Source organism: Mixophyes fleayi, chromosome 1 (genome assembly GCF_038048845.1).
Source record: "Mixophyes fleayi isolate aMixFle1 chromosome 1, aMixFle1.hap1, whole genome shotgun sequence".
NCBI lineage: Eukaryota > Metazoa > Chordata > Amphibia > Anura > Limnodynastidae > Mixophyes > Mixophyes fleayi.
The window spans coordinates 384,524,090-384,541,015 of record NC_134402.1 but is presented as its reverse complement, the minus strand read 5'-3'; the positions used below and the strand labels follow the sequence as shown (position 1 = coordinate 384,541,015).

At 37.6% G+C, this 16,926-nt stretch overlaps 1 protein-coding gene across 1 annotated transcript in view; it reads left to right on the top strand.

The window, feature by feature from the left end:
* Positions 1–803: 803 nt before the first annotated feature.
* The window catches only part of MAP1B (microtubule associated protein 1B), a 63,212-nt gene continuing 47,089 nt past the window's right edge, over positions 804–16,926 (top strand). The window contains exons 1-2 of the mRNA XM_075180004.1: positions 804–1,088; positions 15,861–15,962. Coding sequence (XP_075036105.1) covers positions 908–1,088; positions 15,861–15,962 — 283 coding nt within the window. The 5' untranslated portion in view covers positions 804–907. The remainder of the gene's footprint in view (positions 1,089–15,860; positions 15,963–16,926) is intronic.

The following is a 16,926-nucleotide window of genomic DNA, read 5'->3' as shown; positions in this document are numbered from 1 at the left end:
GCACTGCAGAATTAGTGGCTCTATATAAATAAATGATGATGATAATATCCTATGTACAGTGCTGTGTAATAGGATTGACAGTATATAAATAAAGGTTTCCTGGGTCCGTGTTTGGATCTGCATGTCTGTTCATCAGGCTATTGGCCTAAACTTGCAGTGTGTGGCCTAAAAATGACCGATAATAATGTGATCAAACTCAATAGAATCATTAGGTGTCATCGGACTGTGTATGTGGTTATCTTCTGTCTGCAGTAACAGGCTCCAGTTATACCAGAAGTGACAAGACTGCTAGGCTTAGGGTACAGACAACTGGATCCAATCCAATTTGACCACTGGCAATGAGTCCAAATCAAACTGCGCAGACTGACAGGAATGTCTCATGTGGGTGAGCAGCTTCAAACAACCAAAAGTTATTGGAGCATAACCAACGAAAGGCATAAATGTGAAATTTGTTTTTTTTTCATGAAGGGGTGTAACATCACTGGACATGAGGGGGTTAATAAGATTCTAAATCACCATAACGAATAAAATAATCATTAGCATGCTAATGATATAATGACACCTAATTTCTAACATCAGGGTGTGACTTTATTGACACCTAAAATGTAACTCCACTTGTACATCAATATAACCCTGATCTGTGTATTGTCTCAGCACCTCTTCCCGTTCTGCTTCCGGAGGCTATGATTTGCTGCAGATGACATCAGACGTGGATGCTGGAAAATAGACTGATAGCTAACGTGATTCTCCTCCCAGGGTCCCAGCCCAGACTCTCCGTATAAAAGGCAGCCTGCCTCCCCTCCCCGGTTCACTCCCTGTCTGCTCTCAGCCACAGTACCTAACGGAGCGGGGGGGAGGAAGATCACCCAGGGAGAGGCAGGCACAACAAGGGGGGCACTTTGCAAGGATGGCAACCCTGGTGGAGCCCGGAGCGGACGTTGACCCGACCAACAGCATCCTGAATCCTTCATCTACCTCCCCCAGCCTATGCCACAGATTCCTAGACAGTAAATTTTACCTACTGGTGGTTATTGGAGAAATAGTGACAGAGGACCATTTGAGGTGTGCCATCGCCAATATAGAGAGAGGTAAGCCCTGCAAGCCGGAGATCACTGTCACTCACACCACAGGTTGTACAGTACAAGCTTTGGCTGATTCTTGCTTACCTCTGCTTGGATATAATGCATGCGATCTGTGGCTGCTACGAGCATATCTGACCTGGAATATTGTTGTTTAATACATACTCAGATATAAGCATTGCTGGTGGTAGAAGGAAAATAGAAAATATTTATCTTTAAGGGAAACAAAGACAATCTGATGCAGCCACTCCCTTTTTTTTCTATAGAGAAAATGTGGTGGGCTGCAGATCTAACAGTTGGCAAGAAGACAGCCCCTCCCAATGCTGCCTCAGTGCAAGCAGGCACGGGAGTCTGGAAGGAATTCCTATTCTGACTGTCAATAGTGCATGCATCTAACTATACACATTGTATTTGCGGGTGGATACATTGTATTTTATTATTGTATTGTTATTCACTGATCTAATGTTTAGAATATACATGTTTCTGTGGATTTGCAATCATTGCCAGGTTCATATAATGGAATGTAGATTATTACTGTTGGATGTTATATTTATTTCCAAGGTACCTGAAGCAGAAAAAGGAAACTTTCTGCCTAAATTCAGAGAAACATCTGGTGAGGCACAAAAACACCCTGGTGGGTGTATGAGATGATGTGGTCTCTCCTCTGCATGTGCTGTATGTGGGAGACACATGGGCAATGCTAAGCTAGCAAGGACACGCTGCACCCCACCCATTGCCAAGCAGCTCCAGCAATGCTATCCATGCTCGCTAAAGGTTTATTGGAATAAGCCAGCTGTTAAACGTCACATTGACTTAGCAGAGGTCATACTGTTCTGCTGCTGCATTATTTCTATAGAATGGCTTCCATACTGGATAGGTGGTGGCTTATATGAATGTATTTACTTAGGGTGGTTTATTGTAAGGGCTGATATTGCATACATGTTAAGCTAAAAATCATTGTTCCTATGCACTAAACTCGTGTGTGTGTCCTGCATCCATAGCACACATTGCCCTTGCTGCAGACCTCCATGGCTGCTGTAATGACACTTGCAGAGAGCAGAGAGATGCCGGCTAGTGGGCGTGGTGCAGTCCGCACTGCGGTCCCTACGGCAGCTTATGGCAGCGCACAGTGGACAAAGAGTGTTCGTGCAGGCAGCATAGAGGAGAGCATCTGCTCTGTTCTCAATCCTTCAGATGGAATCTGCTGCCTCATTCACCTGTGACACCATCTTTACTCTGCTGATAAATACTGATGACTATATCTCTTCACGTTATACAATATATAGTTAAACATATGCTCATTTTATTGACTGATATTTTAAATAATTGAACACATTAAATGACGTTAGAACACATTAGATATGTTTAAAAAGCCTATCATATGTGTGCCTGGTCTTAAACCAGACTAGCAAGTGAACACACCTCATAGTGTTATCATGTGGAGCATGGAGATAAGAGTCACACAAATATGATACCAATAAAATACATAAAACATGTGTTAAACTATTTTAACCAAGAGTTTAAGAAAATACTTATTTGTCCTATTTTCACTTTTGGATTAATTTTGAATGGAGTATTGTTAGGTTGTTAGCATGCTGCTAATAGGGATGCACACTCACTGTTTATTATCTAAACAGGGCTAAATGCTTTAAATGTGTATTTTAACACATAAGTAAATAATAATTCTTAATTATAAGTAAATAATAATTAACTGATGTCATTTCTTTTTTTCCTCCCCTCTCTTATTTGTGTCATTGGCAAACTGTTAAGTCAGCTGAGCAAAGCTCGTCACCAGGCCGCACCTTTGTTGTGCTTTCATGAGGAAAAATGGGCAGCAAGGCCCTTGCCCATGTAGACACAATGGATGACACACTTTAATTAGTATATATATATATATATATATACTTTCTGTACGTATTTGGAAAATATTATATATAATGTTCAGTCTCTGTTATATTTAGATTTCTCTATTGTATGATTTTCTCAGTAGTTGTACATATATAAGTATTACACGCAGTGGATTGCTGTGTCACACTGTAGTAGTGATGGGTGGTACTGAGAAGGGAGGAGAAGCAGGTTGAGAGCCACCCCTAGAATTGTGCTGCCTGAGACCAGATTCTCAGCTCCCCTCATGGGATGAATGGCCCTGGATGGAGAGAAGTGACAGCGTAGAGAACAGCTGCAGCACTTTTCGAAAGACAAAACTATGTGATTTATTTTTTTGAATCTGACTGGCCTGGAATTTTCCAGGTAGGTCTGTGGTTGGTGATCTCTACTAGGTGAACCCTAAGTAGCAAACTCAGGAATGCAGAGGAATAAGGAGGATTAGACAGATAAAACTACGTTTAACATTCATAACAAAATAGTGCATTCTTGTGGAATTGTCTTATAAGAATGTATAGACATAAAAACAGCTTCTCCTGCTTGTGAATAGCTGATGTTCACTGAAATTCTGTTGCCTGCAATCTTTAATAGGCTACTGTCACACCTAAAATAACGGGGAGGGGTTACACACTTTCAGAGCATATACAATGTGCTGATGTAAATATATAAGTTAAAGTGCAGTGTAAGCCATGGAAAGCACACAAAAGACCAGTTTTAATACGTGTAATATTCAGTCCACTGTAGGGTAAACATATGTTGGCGCATTATATAAAGAAATCTTAATGTCAATATTTCAGAACACTGTGTTCTATTCTTAATGAGCTTTCCGTTGATAACCACAACCTGAAAAGTGTATAAAAAACACTTGGATGTGAATAATCCCTTAGTAGTAGATGGCTTATTATGAACAGACCCCTACACTGAAACCTTAATATACTGTATGAACCATGAAGGTAAAATACATTGTTCATTGTTAACCTGACATTTCGCTACAGTTCTGCTCAAGTATTCTCTCCCCACCCCATTAAAGACAACTGAAGCTCCCCCTATATCTTTAGAATAGTCCTAATAGTCAAACAGCATAAGAATTCAGTCATTTGAGCTACTGTGATCTCATTGTCTCCACCCTGTATATGAATCAGCCGTTCCCAGCTGTGCATTTCTGCTAAGTTGTCTGTCGCTATCTGTTAGAGAAGCACCTCCCCTCCCCACATGCTGGATATATTTAGTTAGGTGTAAACTCTCCAGTTATTTCATGTATATTAGTCACCAAAGTAATACACAACCTTTGTGATATATATATATATTATGTCAAATAATGGCTTTACTTGGGCTGTATAAGAAATACATATTTTGTAAACTGTCACTACAAGACAGCTTACAACTGAAATCCCTAAATGTGGTTAAATTTTGTAACAGTGCAGAGAAATAGAAATGATTAACTGGTAATGTGCAACTGGCTGCAGGTTGCAGAACAAATACATCTGTATTAAATTTAATCTCAAGAAATAAGCGCACTCTAGCACTCTAGAACAAGCACTCTAATGGGCTTCCAATCAACTGTGCAGCACATAGGTGCACTCTGAATATTAACAGTCAGCTATTGTTGGGATACCTGGCATGAATAAAATCTTCATAGTTAAAATGAAGAAAAAGTATTTAACCAAGGTGCAATGTACTTAAATGTTATCGTTTAAGAAAACCTACTTTTCGATACATGATAGCTAAAACAAAAGATAAATCCTATTTTCCATCAATTAATTGTTTGTGGATGTCTCTCCTATTAAGACATAGTGGAAGTATTTTTTCACATATAAGTAGGATATATTTCATGCAACAACATCTCTGATATTCTGTGTAAGTCTGTGATAAATTCTAAGGGGTATATTTACTAAACTGTGGGTTTGAAAAAGTGGAGATGTTGCCTATAGCAACCAATCAGATTCTAGCTGTCATTTATTTAGTGCATTCTACAACATGAAACCTAGAACCTGATTGGTTGCTATAGGCAACATCTCCACTTTTTCAAACCAGCCATTTAGTAAATTTAGCCCTAAGTGTATGATGAAATTATCTGCTGAAACACTTTGTGTATTTTATCCTGCAGGTGTGTAGTCCAGGCTTGGGTCTGTGCTAAAATTAGTTGTTTGCAAATCCAAGTACATTTGAATGAACACTATTACTGCTATACATGATTGCACCTGTTCAGGATTGGTTATATGACCATATACTGAGCTAAGCTTAAAGCATATGTCCAAAGTACATTTGTAGTCATGTACACCTTTCCTCTGACTAGTACTGTTAGCACCAACCCTTGCTCTTTTGCCGTGGTGGTGGCGGTGAGAGGATCTGGTGCAGCGTTGGCCCTGGTGAATTCTACTAAACTGCAGGGATCCCTGACATGTGACTCAACACCACAGTAATACGGGTAAGGGAAGCAGATGTACCAAGGGTAGTGACCAAAAATTTGCTTTTCATTGGACATATCACTTACCAGGTATTCCAGGATTGAGTCATTACTGGCTGAGATAAGCATCATGGTCAACATGAGATGCTAGAGGGAACTCGCATGCATACTTGCCTACTTTTTAAATCTGTACTCTGGGAGATCAGAGTACAGATCATGTGACAGAGGGTAGGAGGGGGCGTGCCGACGTCATTACGACACTATAGCCCCGCCCCTACCATTAAATACAGAAATTCAAGGTATTGAATAGCGGGGGACGAGGCTTAATGACGCGATTAAGCCCCTCCCCCACTATTCAATGACGTGAATTTCGGCATTTTACAGGGTCCGGGAGGTTTGCCTACTCTTCCGGGAGTCTGGGAGGACTCCCCAAAATTCGGGAGCCTTCCGGAAATCCCGGGAAAGTAGGCAAGTATGCATCACATGTGGTTTTTCCTCCAGTCATGTACAAAATGCTGAGAAACATATGATAGATAGCAAAGCACAGGTTAGTAGAGGTCAGTGCATAATTTCACTCAGGTCATGAATTATCTGCTAAACATAGTGTGTATGTGCAGTATTCTGACTGGTATCAAGGATCCTGGAATAAGGAGAAAGTCTAGGAATGGTAATGAGTAAAGATCATTTCAGTTTAAAATATTTTTTTTAGAACTTTGATTTTTGGCCTCAGAAACTATGGAGACTTTCCTCCCTACTTTAAGTGGATATTTCCCTTTACATTTATGTATTATTTACTAGCCAGTGTGAAAGCATATTGTGGCCCATGTATATTTTATTCCTGTAAATCGATAAGCAGCAGCTGCAGGTGGGAGGTGACCTAGATATGGATTCTCACACTGGGTAGGAGCAGTCAGTGCTTTGCAACCAGGGAAATCAGACAGTTAGCGCTGCTATATTTAACTCCTCTGCCCTGTGAAGGACATGACTTGCACTTTGCAGGTCTCTCTCCTTTCAAGTGGACACAACATAGAACACACTTTCAGCTATTCATTTATAAAAATGCTATATCAATTATAAAATAAACAACAATTTTTTTTTACTTTTAATGTTAAGGATATATGTAAATATATGTAAATGTAAGTAACGGACTATGGCTTTAAGAAAAGGCTGTCATTAAATATCCCAGGACGCTAATGCGATGAGTGATGGGAGATGCCCTAGGACGAATAGCAACAATTTCCTGAAATTAATCCTTTAGGGACTGCAGTCATTGGGGTGACAGGTGTCCTGTCCTTTGCAATAAAAGAGACACATCATGAGCTAATTTTACAGTGCTTGGCAGGAGTTTTGAGTTGGTTACATTGTACAAATAGCACTGCCATACGGATCTGACATGTTCCAAAGAATTATTGTATATCAAAGCCTGTTTTCATCATGCTACTGAGATTAAATCTGTATATGCACACACATAGACGCACACATATGTGAAAGGAAAGGGAACTTAACCAACCGTTGGGCAGGAAATGTTTTGTAATGTGTTTTTTTTTCTTTGATTATTTTTTTTTTTTTTTGTATTTTTCCATTAAAATTCTTTTGTATTCTTGTACTCTGGCTTGATGGTGCTGGTCTGTTCATTTTATTTGAACAATTGAAGATATGCAATTTACTATATGGACTATACACAGCACTTTTTTGTTACTTTAACTTGTGGATATTTGAGCGCATTCACCGCCATCTATTTTTGTATGTATTATATATATATATATATATATATATATATATATATATATATATATATATATATATATATATTTAGATATAGATCATAGTGGCAATGTGAAAGTAGCGGTATGAAATGTATTGGGAATATAAGTGAATGGAATTTTATAGTTTAATAATGAAGGCGATAGGAGAAATGGAGGTTTGGCAACCACTGTATACACCCCCTCTTCCACTACTGTGTGTGTATATGTATACATGTATAGATATATACTGTTCTGGAGGATACACCATCCCAAATTATTTTTTATATTCATTTCCAAATTCAGGGGAGAAGAATTAATTCAGATAATTGACAGAAGGCTGCTGTGCCTGAAATTGTGTCTCTTACCTTAAAATGTCCTGTTCCGCTTGATCCACTCCAGTGCCTTGGATAGCTGAAGATTAGTCTTGCACCTATGAGGTTATGAGGTACATGGGTTTGGAAGAACAAGTGCAAGACTAATTTACAGTGGTTATAACAGTGTTTAACCCCTTTTATGTTTTCAACATTTTATTTTCTTACACTGTGGAATCAAAGTGGATTTATTCTGTAAATTTTACCATTCCCTAACACTAAATAGTTTTATGGCACAACCTTGAATTTGTCTAGAACAGGAGGTACTCCTAAACAGAACATCTGTTTTGAAGCCCACCAAGAGGCTTAAAGTTAGTCTTCCATGGCAGAGATGGGAGCAACTTCCCATGGGTCAGCAATAGGGGAGGGTGACTAAACGCATGGAAACTCACCTAGGGTTATATTAACTAAATTGCGGGTTTGAAAAAGTGGAGATGTTGCTGATAACAACCAATCAGATTCTAGGTGTCATATTGTAGAATGTACTAAATAAAAGATAACTAGGATCTGATTGGTTGCTATAGGCAACATCTCTACTTTTTCAACCCCGCAGTTTAGTAAATATACCCCCTAGTGTTTATAAGAAAGCATGTGAAAGACCCAAGTGGTGATAGAATCATCACTCCAAAAAAACCAAGTTTGACCTTTTTGGCCTCAACATTAGGCATGTTTGGTACAATAATGTGGATTATCCCAAGAACATTATCCTTACCATGGATTATCATGCTGGGATCATAATGCTATGGGTATGAATCTCTGCTTCAGGAACTGGAAAACTTTACAAGATAGAGAGTAAAAAGGATGGAACAAGAAATAGATAAACCTTGCAGGAAAGCCTATGGGTCAGCAAGAGACCCAGGACTTGGTAGAAGATTTTTAATCTAGCAGTATAATTACTCAAAGCCAAAGAATACAGCAAATGCCACACTGGAGTAGCTTAAAAACAAAGAACTCAGTGTTATAAGGCAGCCTAGTCTAAGCCCAGACCTCAGTCCCAACAGGGATTTGTGAAATTATTCCAAAACTGCTCTTCACCAAGGTCACATCCATCATGATTGAACTTGGGAAATATTGCAAAGAAGAATAGATGAAAATTGCAGTGCTCAGACAGATGAGCAGAATCATGGTAAATTTTAGAAGCAGAAAAGGACATTTTGCAGAGGTGTAAATTTTCGACAATACAATATATAAGTTGCAAGTTTGCATAAATATAATGACAACATTCAACTATGTGATGTGTTTGGAGTAGGGATTTTACCAGTGTTGTTGTTTTACAAGTGTTGTCCCAATTGACTTGTATGGCCTATATGTTTCAATGGAGTTGTGCACTACATGTAGAAACTCCATTGGAAAATGGGCTATAGAAAAGAATGAGCCATAGCCATTAATAGAGCTGCATAGCACTGGTAATTGATTTCTTTTTCTTTTTCCCAACATCAATATATCAATTAATCTCTATTGATGTGTGAGCAAAGGAAGGACTCCTCTTACTGCCAGCCAAACACATAGGACCTGAGCTATTGAGGAAAATAAGGCAAAATAGGAGTGTTCTCTGGGACAAACCATGTTACAATACAAGGGGTGCAAATTAGTTTATTATTTTGCACATAAGTTAAATACTGGCTGTTTTTTCATGCGGCACACAAATACTTGATAGCTTTATTTTTACACTGAAATTTAAAGTTGATCTAGGAAATGCTCTATCCAAATTTACCTCCCCGCCAATGCAACATGGTTTTGCCCAGGTGCAAAGATACTCATTTTTTATGCTTTACTCTCCTTAATGAATCTGACCCATAGTAGCTAGAGTCTGAAATTCACTGGAGAGGAACAGCTCACAGCTGACTGTGTGTGTGGGTTGGTGAGGTCAGGTTATTTTTCACTTGGATTACACATAGTTCCCATTCATTACCATTCAATACAAACCATAAACTCCTCCAGTATATACTTTCTAAACTTCATGTGGAACTAAACAGTTACAATTTAACTCTTATACTTTACATTTGGTTCATTTTTCCCTCAATTAAGTATATGTTTATTACTTTTCAGCCATTCTCCAAATCACTATGCCATTTTTTCATTTCCTTATTTCCCTGTTTACAACATGATCCACAACACTTTTTTTTAAAATCCTCCAGTGCTATATAATATATGATTGTCGACACCCAGAGAGATTGGCTGTGGCTGCAGCTAGCACAGCCCCTATATGCTGACACTGGAGCCCACTTCTTGAATTCCACTTTCAGATCTAGGACAAGTCTCCAGTTCTCACATGCCTGGCACCCAGGGACCAGCTACAAGTATTTTTGTACCACTCCTGTGTTGAAACATGGCATTATTCAAACCCCATGATGGTTTCATTAGGCAAATTATTTAAACAATACATATGGTCTGAATTATAATTTCTATTGCAAAGCTTGACATATAGGTCATATACATAGAACTGTATTTCCTGTACATGTATGATGTAATATCTGCTATACTAGTATTGTGAACCCCACTTGCTCATTCGTCCCCCATCCCATACAATTATGCTGTCCAGCACAAACACTATCTCGCACAAATACGCAGTCCAACAGTCGTCCATTCACAAAGCTTCTCCTTGTGCCTTTGCACGGTCTTTTCTTTTGCTTCAATTCAAATAGAGCCCCATGGGCTGAATTGCTTTTTTGGTGGCTTCTTCCACCCAAGAGCCTGTAACTACTACTGGACCACCCCGTGCCCTGTGTGAATACTCCATGCACAGCCGTAACTAGAAGTGTTAGTGCCTGGGGCAAAATAGAAAATTAACAACCCCTAGTCCCCCAACTGTAGCCCAATTATCCTAAATATTTATGTCCCTGCACCCCCATCAGCTTTGCACCCTGGACATTTGCCCTCTCGCACAGCCCTAGTAATGGCGACTTTGTACTACTCTTGCGTAAACCCTAAGCTTGCTTACAATGTAAATAAAACCATATATGCGATAGTGAAAATGCAACTTGAGCATGTGATCTTTTAGAATGGCTCAAATGTTCTTGGTGGTCCAGAGTAGAAGCCATTTAAGATTAGTAAACCACAATCTGATGAGGCATTTGTCTAAATATGCCACTAACCGCAATATATTTTCAATGGTGACCAATTGAATTGATGCTAAAGCAGATCCTGGGGCCTGTAAGAAGCCAGTAGATCCCCACAACTGCATTTGTTTACCAATAAAATAGGATTCAGATCCAAGATATGGTGGCTAAGTGGTTAGCACTTCTGCCTCACAGCGCTGGGGTCATGAGTTCAATTCCTGACCATGGCCTTATCTGTGTGGAGTTTGTATGTTCTCCCTGTGTTTGCGTGTGTTTCCTCCGGGTGCTCTGGTTTCCTCCCACACTCCAAAAACATACTGGTAGGTTAATTGGCTGCTATCAAAATTGACCCTAGTCTGTCTCTGTGTGTGTGTGTGTGTGTGTGTGTGTGTGTGTATGTTAGGGAATTTAGACTGTAAGCTCCAATGGGGCAGGGACTGATGTGAGTGAGTTCTCTGTACAGCGCTGCGGAATCAGTGGCGCTATATAAATAAATGATGATGATGATTGAAGATATGGCACTTATATCAATGTCCTAAGCCCTCTGGTTCCTAAATCCAGTATTTAGAGAGCAAGTATATGTACTTATGTGCTCTATTAATATTTTATTGATTATTTAATTTTTTTTAAAATATACAAAATACAGTATAAATATACCAGATGTCCCTATACAAATAAATAATCCTGTTACAAATAAAATATCCCCAGCTACAATGAGCAATGTTATGAACAACAGCTATATTCTTAATAACAAAGGGAATAAAATAATAAATTAGTATGATGCTTGTAGAGTTGTACTCTGAATTTGATATGACGTTCCCCTTCTCCTAAAACTTAATTTATCAGTATGAGTCACATTGCTTCTTATACTTCATTATACATAAGTGTAGATTGATACATCGCCAGCTGCACGACAGTAATAGCTCATTAGGTCCCTTTAATATCCCGCTAATGCTCTGCAGCCATATTTAATTTCTATTTTAACTCTGACCAACCATTTGGAGATACTACAAATGAGAGATCACAGGCTTGTTAGTACAGTGTAATACAATCTGGCAAGTCAGCGATGAAAGGAATTTCAGAATTATTTTTTATTAATAAGAGCAATAGGAAATTACACGCAATATCTTGAATTTAACTGGGTTGACTTTTTGTCCTCAGTTTGATCTTTTGTTAAATCAATTAACAAATGAATGTGATATTATAGCTTTATATATGTAATAATCTCCATAAAACCATTTTCCTATTTATCATGTTCCATTAGCAGCTGTATATAAATGAGTATAAGTTAAGCTTTCAGCTATGGATGCAGATTTATTTTTTTTAAAAAAAAAATACCCTCTCAGACAGCTGACTAGGATTTCAAACCATTTTAAACAGGGATCACTATATTATACAGCATATTTACCAATAGATTCCAATGAATAATCCTGAACATTAGCGATAGCTACATTTTGTTGACAGGGATCAACTGGCTTTTAAACACATTCACAACAGCATTTGAAATTGTGAATCATCACCTAAAATAAATATTATACTATTATAAAAAAAAGTCTCAGAAGGGAAGTTGGATTGATTACAATCTTGGCTTGTAAAAGCAATTAATGGAGTGTGTCATGAATTCATAGTGCAGTCCTACAACTTGTCAACCAACCAGTAAACCAGAAAAGTGTCAACAAATATGAACACTTCAGAACTGAACATCTTGAGGATCATGTCCATCTCCCTTTTCTCTTAATGAGTTTTATTGTCAAGTCCATTTCAAATAAAACATTTTTTGTTTTGTCTGCTTAAATGTGTCATAATCTTACAGTTGTGTAGTGCTATACAATATGTAAAAATAGCAATATATGGGAGAACAATTAATCGTACTTCAGGAATTGTCACTACATGACCTGATAGAGGTGCACTGCTCATTATTTTTTGAAACCATTGCAGAATTGGCAAGCACTCAGCTGTATTATATCCATCATCTTTGACAGATCTTACCAACCAACCGTTATAGAGGCTTGCATTATATCAGAACATGGATGGAGGAGAGCTGACCTAATAGAAATGTTGTCATTAATCTGTGGCTATGTAAAAATCTTCCCAATATCTATAGCACCATCCAAAGAATTGTCATGGAATGCATTGTCTTCTATGGTAGCCTTCCATCTCTAGCCAAAGTAATGAAGCCTCTACTTTGGACAGAAGAGCTATTGCTGGTTTCTCTTGTTAGATGCACACTATGGATCTGGTTCTTTTTAACAAACAGATCAGACCAAGCTGAGCAAGACTGTTTAGTTCTTTATTGCACAGGTTGGTGTCCTGTAGTAGCTCTGTCAGATTGTTACATTATTTTGAATGGCCTAGTAAGACTGTTTAGTACTTTAGTGCACTTTGGTATTTTGGAATAAAACTGTAAGGCTTGAAGTAGTTCTTTTGGCCATCCATTTTTTTCAGTGTCTGATTTTTTGTTTGCAGCGATTAAGCTTGATATAGTTTAGTGGTGGGCCTGTTTTTTCTGTATTTGACCAGCTATATGCCTTTTACTTATTGTATTTTACTAATGGTTGACTCTACATGTGTAGATACCTCCCAACCTTGCCTCTTTTTCAATCAGGACAATTGGTGTCACCTATAACAATGTGGCCATGACCGTACCACTGGGAGCATGCCTAGCGCTTTAGAAGGGCTGGGCTGTCCTGTACCCATGCATTGCCGTGCACACAATGGTGTATGGCACCAGTGCACTGCTGCTCTGCAGAGCAGCATTTAACAGACCATACCACCCAGGTTTCCCACCTGCAGGACAAAGCTGTCATGATCAGGATAACAGGACAGAGCCCTCAGATTGGAACTGTCCCATCCTAACTCTTGGGAGTTGGGAGGTATTTATATACTACTTTAGTGTTTCTAATGATGTAAGTAAAGGTTTGTTTCTCCAGCTTTATTGTAATGACCAGTGGATATTCAGTGTAATTATTTAAATTTTCTGTTAAGGTAAAGGAGGAGGTAGCACACTTATGCCTTATAAAAGATAAAAGATATATTTCCCTTCTACATAACTAGTAATTAGCTTGTTGTTTCTTTGAATATAATACCTTCTTGTCTTAGCACGTTTATATCTTTACATATTTTTATCAGGTTATTGTCTTCCTGCATTTCACGTACTGCTTGCTGTATACAAATAATCAGTTTTGGATCTTAATATTTTTGTATGTTTTTTTAATACATCTTGATTGTCATATCTTTATGTTTTTTCAGTTTCTTTCTTTTGGGGATAGCTTTCTATATGTAAATTAATATTTTTTTCTATTTTGTATTACCTATTTTCCATGATGTTGATAGTTACAGGGACTGCGCTCCTTCTTTGATTGCAAGAGCAGCTCTACCTAATAAATACCTTTAAATAGCAATATAAACAATGTTTATTGCATTGTTCATTGTACATTGTTTATATTACCATCAAAATTAGGCATGGTGATATCACCATGACATTGATACCTCACAAGGAATCTCAGGAACACAGAGTATGTTCCACGAAGTGTAGCTCAGACTGTGTGCACATGGTGCTTCTCCGCATTTGTGGCTTCGTGAACACAGTCACATAAGACTAACTGTCCACTATGGTATGTATTGTACACAATGAAAGCAGTAATTGGCATTGATTACAAGAAAATGTACAAATGAGTCCTATTTATCTCAATTTCTGGGCTGAGTTGTGTACATACGGCAGTAGAACAAAGCTCAAACATATCATACCATAGATGCTGAGAAGTGGTGGGTGTACACAGCCTTGGGATTATACAGGTAGATGCTTTCCCTGCGTCCTTACCTGTTCTAAGTGGGAGTCCTATGTGAGAGCATATTCTCTACACTGAAATAAATCTCTTTAAAATAACAAAAGTAGAAGTAAATCCTTCCTAGGGGTAAATGTATCAAGCTGATAATTTTCTGGCGGGTTTGAAAAACCAATCAGATTCTAGCTGTCATTTATTTAGTACATTTTACAAAATCATAGCTAGAATCTGATTGGTTGCTATAGGCAACATCTCCACTTTTCAAACCCGCTGGAAAACTCTCAGCTTGATACATTTACCCCCTGATGTTCGTATCAAACATTGTATCCTAAAACACACTTATTTTACTTAAACATGAGTCATATTTCATTGGAAACCTACATGCTATTAAGTATATTAACTACTAGCACAAGTTAGTATGCCTGTGTTTGTAATTAGTATTTAACCCTCGGGGAAGTAGACAGGTTTCTTAGTAACACAAAGGTGTTTTGTATTGAACAACATCCCAGGAGTATTGCACCTATTGTCTCTATAAAAAAACTTTAGACTACTTAAATCGGACTTCTATGATTGCAATAGCATATTCCCATTCAAAATAAATTATAGATATTAAAAAAGTGTTAATTATTTTTGTCATGTCCAGTGGAGGAATTTTAATTCTTTCAGGACAAAGTCAATTAATTTTGTTGCTTTGCTCAAGAACTCTAAATACATTAAATTCACCAACATATTTCAAAAAAAGACATTGCTCCGTGTGAAAGTCCAAAATGACGGATAATGCAGAAAGTCCAGTTTACCAGTGACCATAATTTATTTGTGTGAAATTCTGGCTTACTGCACTTAAATGGAAATTTTGGTTAGAATTCTTTTGGGTTTTTTTTGTAATGAACAACCAAATATATTTGTGTGTGGTCAGCTTGACCCTGAAGTACTCAAAATCCTTATCATACTTTCCCAAGCCCAGTTCATTACACAATGACCTACACTTGGGTCAAATATAATGAAATTGAGAAAATAAGTAGAAATAATGGAAATGTATATTTTGTAGGCTGGTTGGTGCAGTGTGACATACTAAATATATTAAACTGGCTGTGTATGAGTTGAAATGATGATTTTTCATTTGTATCTCCACTTATGCGTCTATAATTCTGCATAAATCTGATATATGCATGGCTATGTGTTAGATAAGAGATAATATGTGAGGTTATTACTGTTTTATTTCATATCCTAGCAGCACAAACACCATTGGCTGTCTTACAGATTCTTGTTTGTTGTAAGATAAACTGTTTACATATAAAAATAGAATAATGATATAATATTTCCCATACAGCGGTGGTGTGAGCAGGCACATTAACTCATATCGGTAGAGAGAGGGGGGTTACATTATAAGTAGCAACTGCTACATTAAAGAGCAGATTGTAACTGTATAATTTAAAAACAAAAGTCAATGGACAAACTTCATAATAAATGAATAAGAAAACATTATGTAGTTTAGTGAACACATTAATAAAAGTGCGATTTGTTTTACAGGTATCCGATCATGGGAAACGGACCTCACCCACTGCAACTTAGACCAAGAACTAAAACTATTTGTATCCCGTCACTCTGCTAGATTTTCTCCAGAAGTTAGAGGTGAGTACTGGGCCAAGAAGGGATAACAATTAACAACATTCAAATGTAACTTTATTCCGTGATCCTCTGTATCTACCTTTGTGTTGGTTTAGATATTTGGAGGTAAGCAATGGCAATATTGTGACAATGATTCTTTTCTTGTGAAAGCAGGTAAAAAAAGATCAAGGGCTAGATTTACTAAACAGCGGGTTTGAAAAAGTGGAGATGTTGCCTATAGCAACCAATCAGATTATAGCTGTCATTTTGTAGAAGGTACTAAATAAATGATAACTAGAATCTGATTGGTTGCTATAGGCAACATCTCCACTTTTTCAAACCCGCAGTTTAGTAAATATAGCCCCAAATCACTCATTTTATTAAAAAAAATTGAAATGATTGAAAATAAGTTTTAGCTACGTTTTTTTCCCATACTTATAGGTAAGGATCATTGATCCACATGGGCAAATGTGTAATCTGCACACACAGTCATATATGAAAAATAATTATGCAGGGATGTGTGTTATCCATGTATATGTTCTCTCATTGTGCTGGATAAACACTCAGGACTTGCTGTTGGTCTGGGTAAGCTGCATTAATGCTTCAGGGCAACTCATACTAAAATCAGCTCTTACCAAAAGCTTTTATAGTAAGTAGACAACCATTTAGTCAGTATAACTGCAGACTTATATATACAACCTCTGAATGGAAATCAAATCACTCAATCCAATATTCTGGATAGGATTTTCCATATTGTGGAATTTCTGAACTATTGAGCGTTACCTCTAACTTAATCCTCAGCAATCTCTCTTACCTTCTGGTCACAGGAGAAAGTGAATTCACTCAGACTGTATACAAAAATTCTAATGACAGTGTAAACAAGGAGACTTATCTAGTGGCTACCACGTGTAGAAAAGTAATATAGCCACTCAAATTATATTATGACATTTGGTTTTATGTACATGGTATGTTTCTGATGTTTAGAATA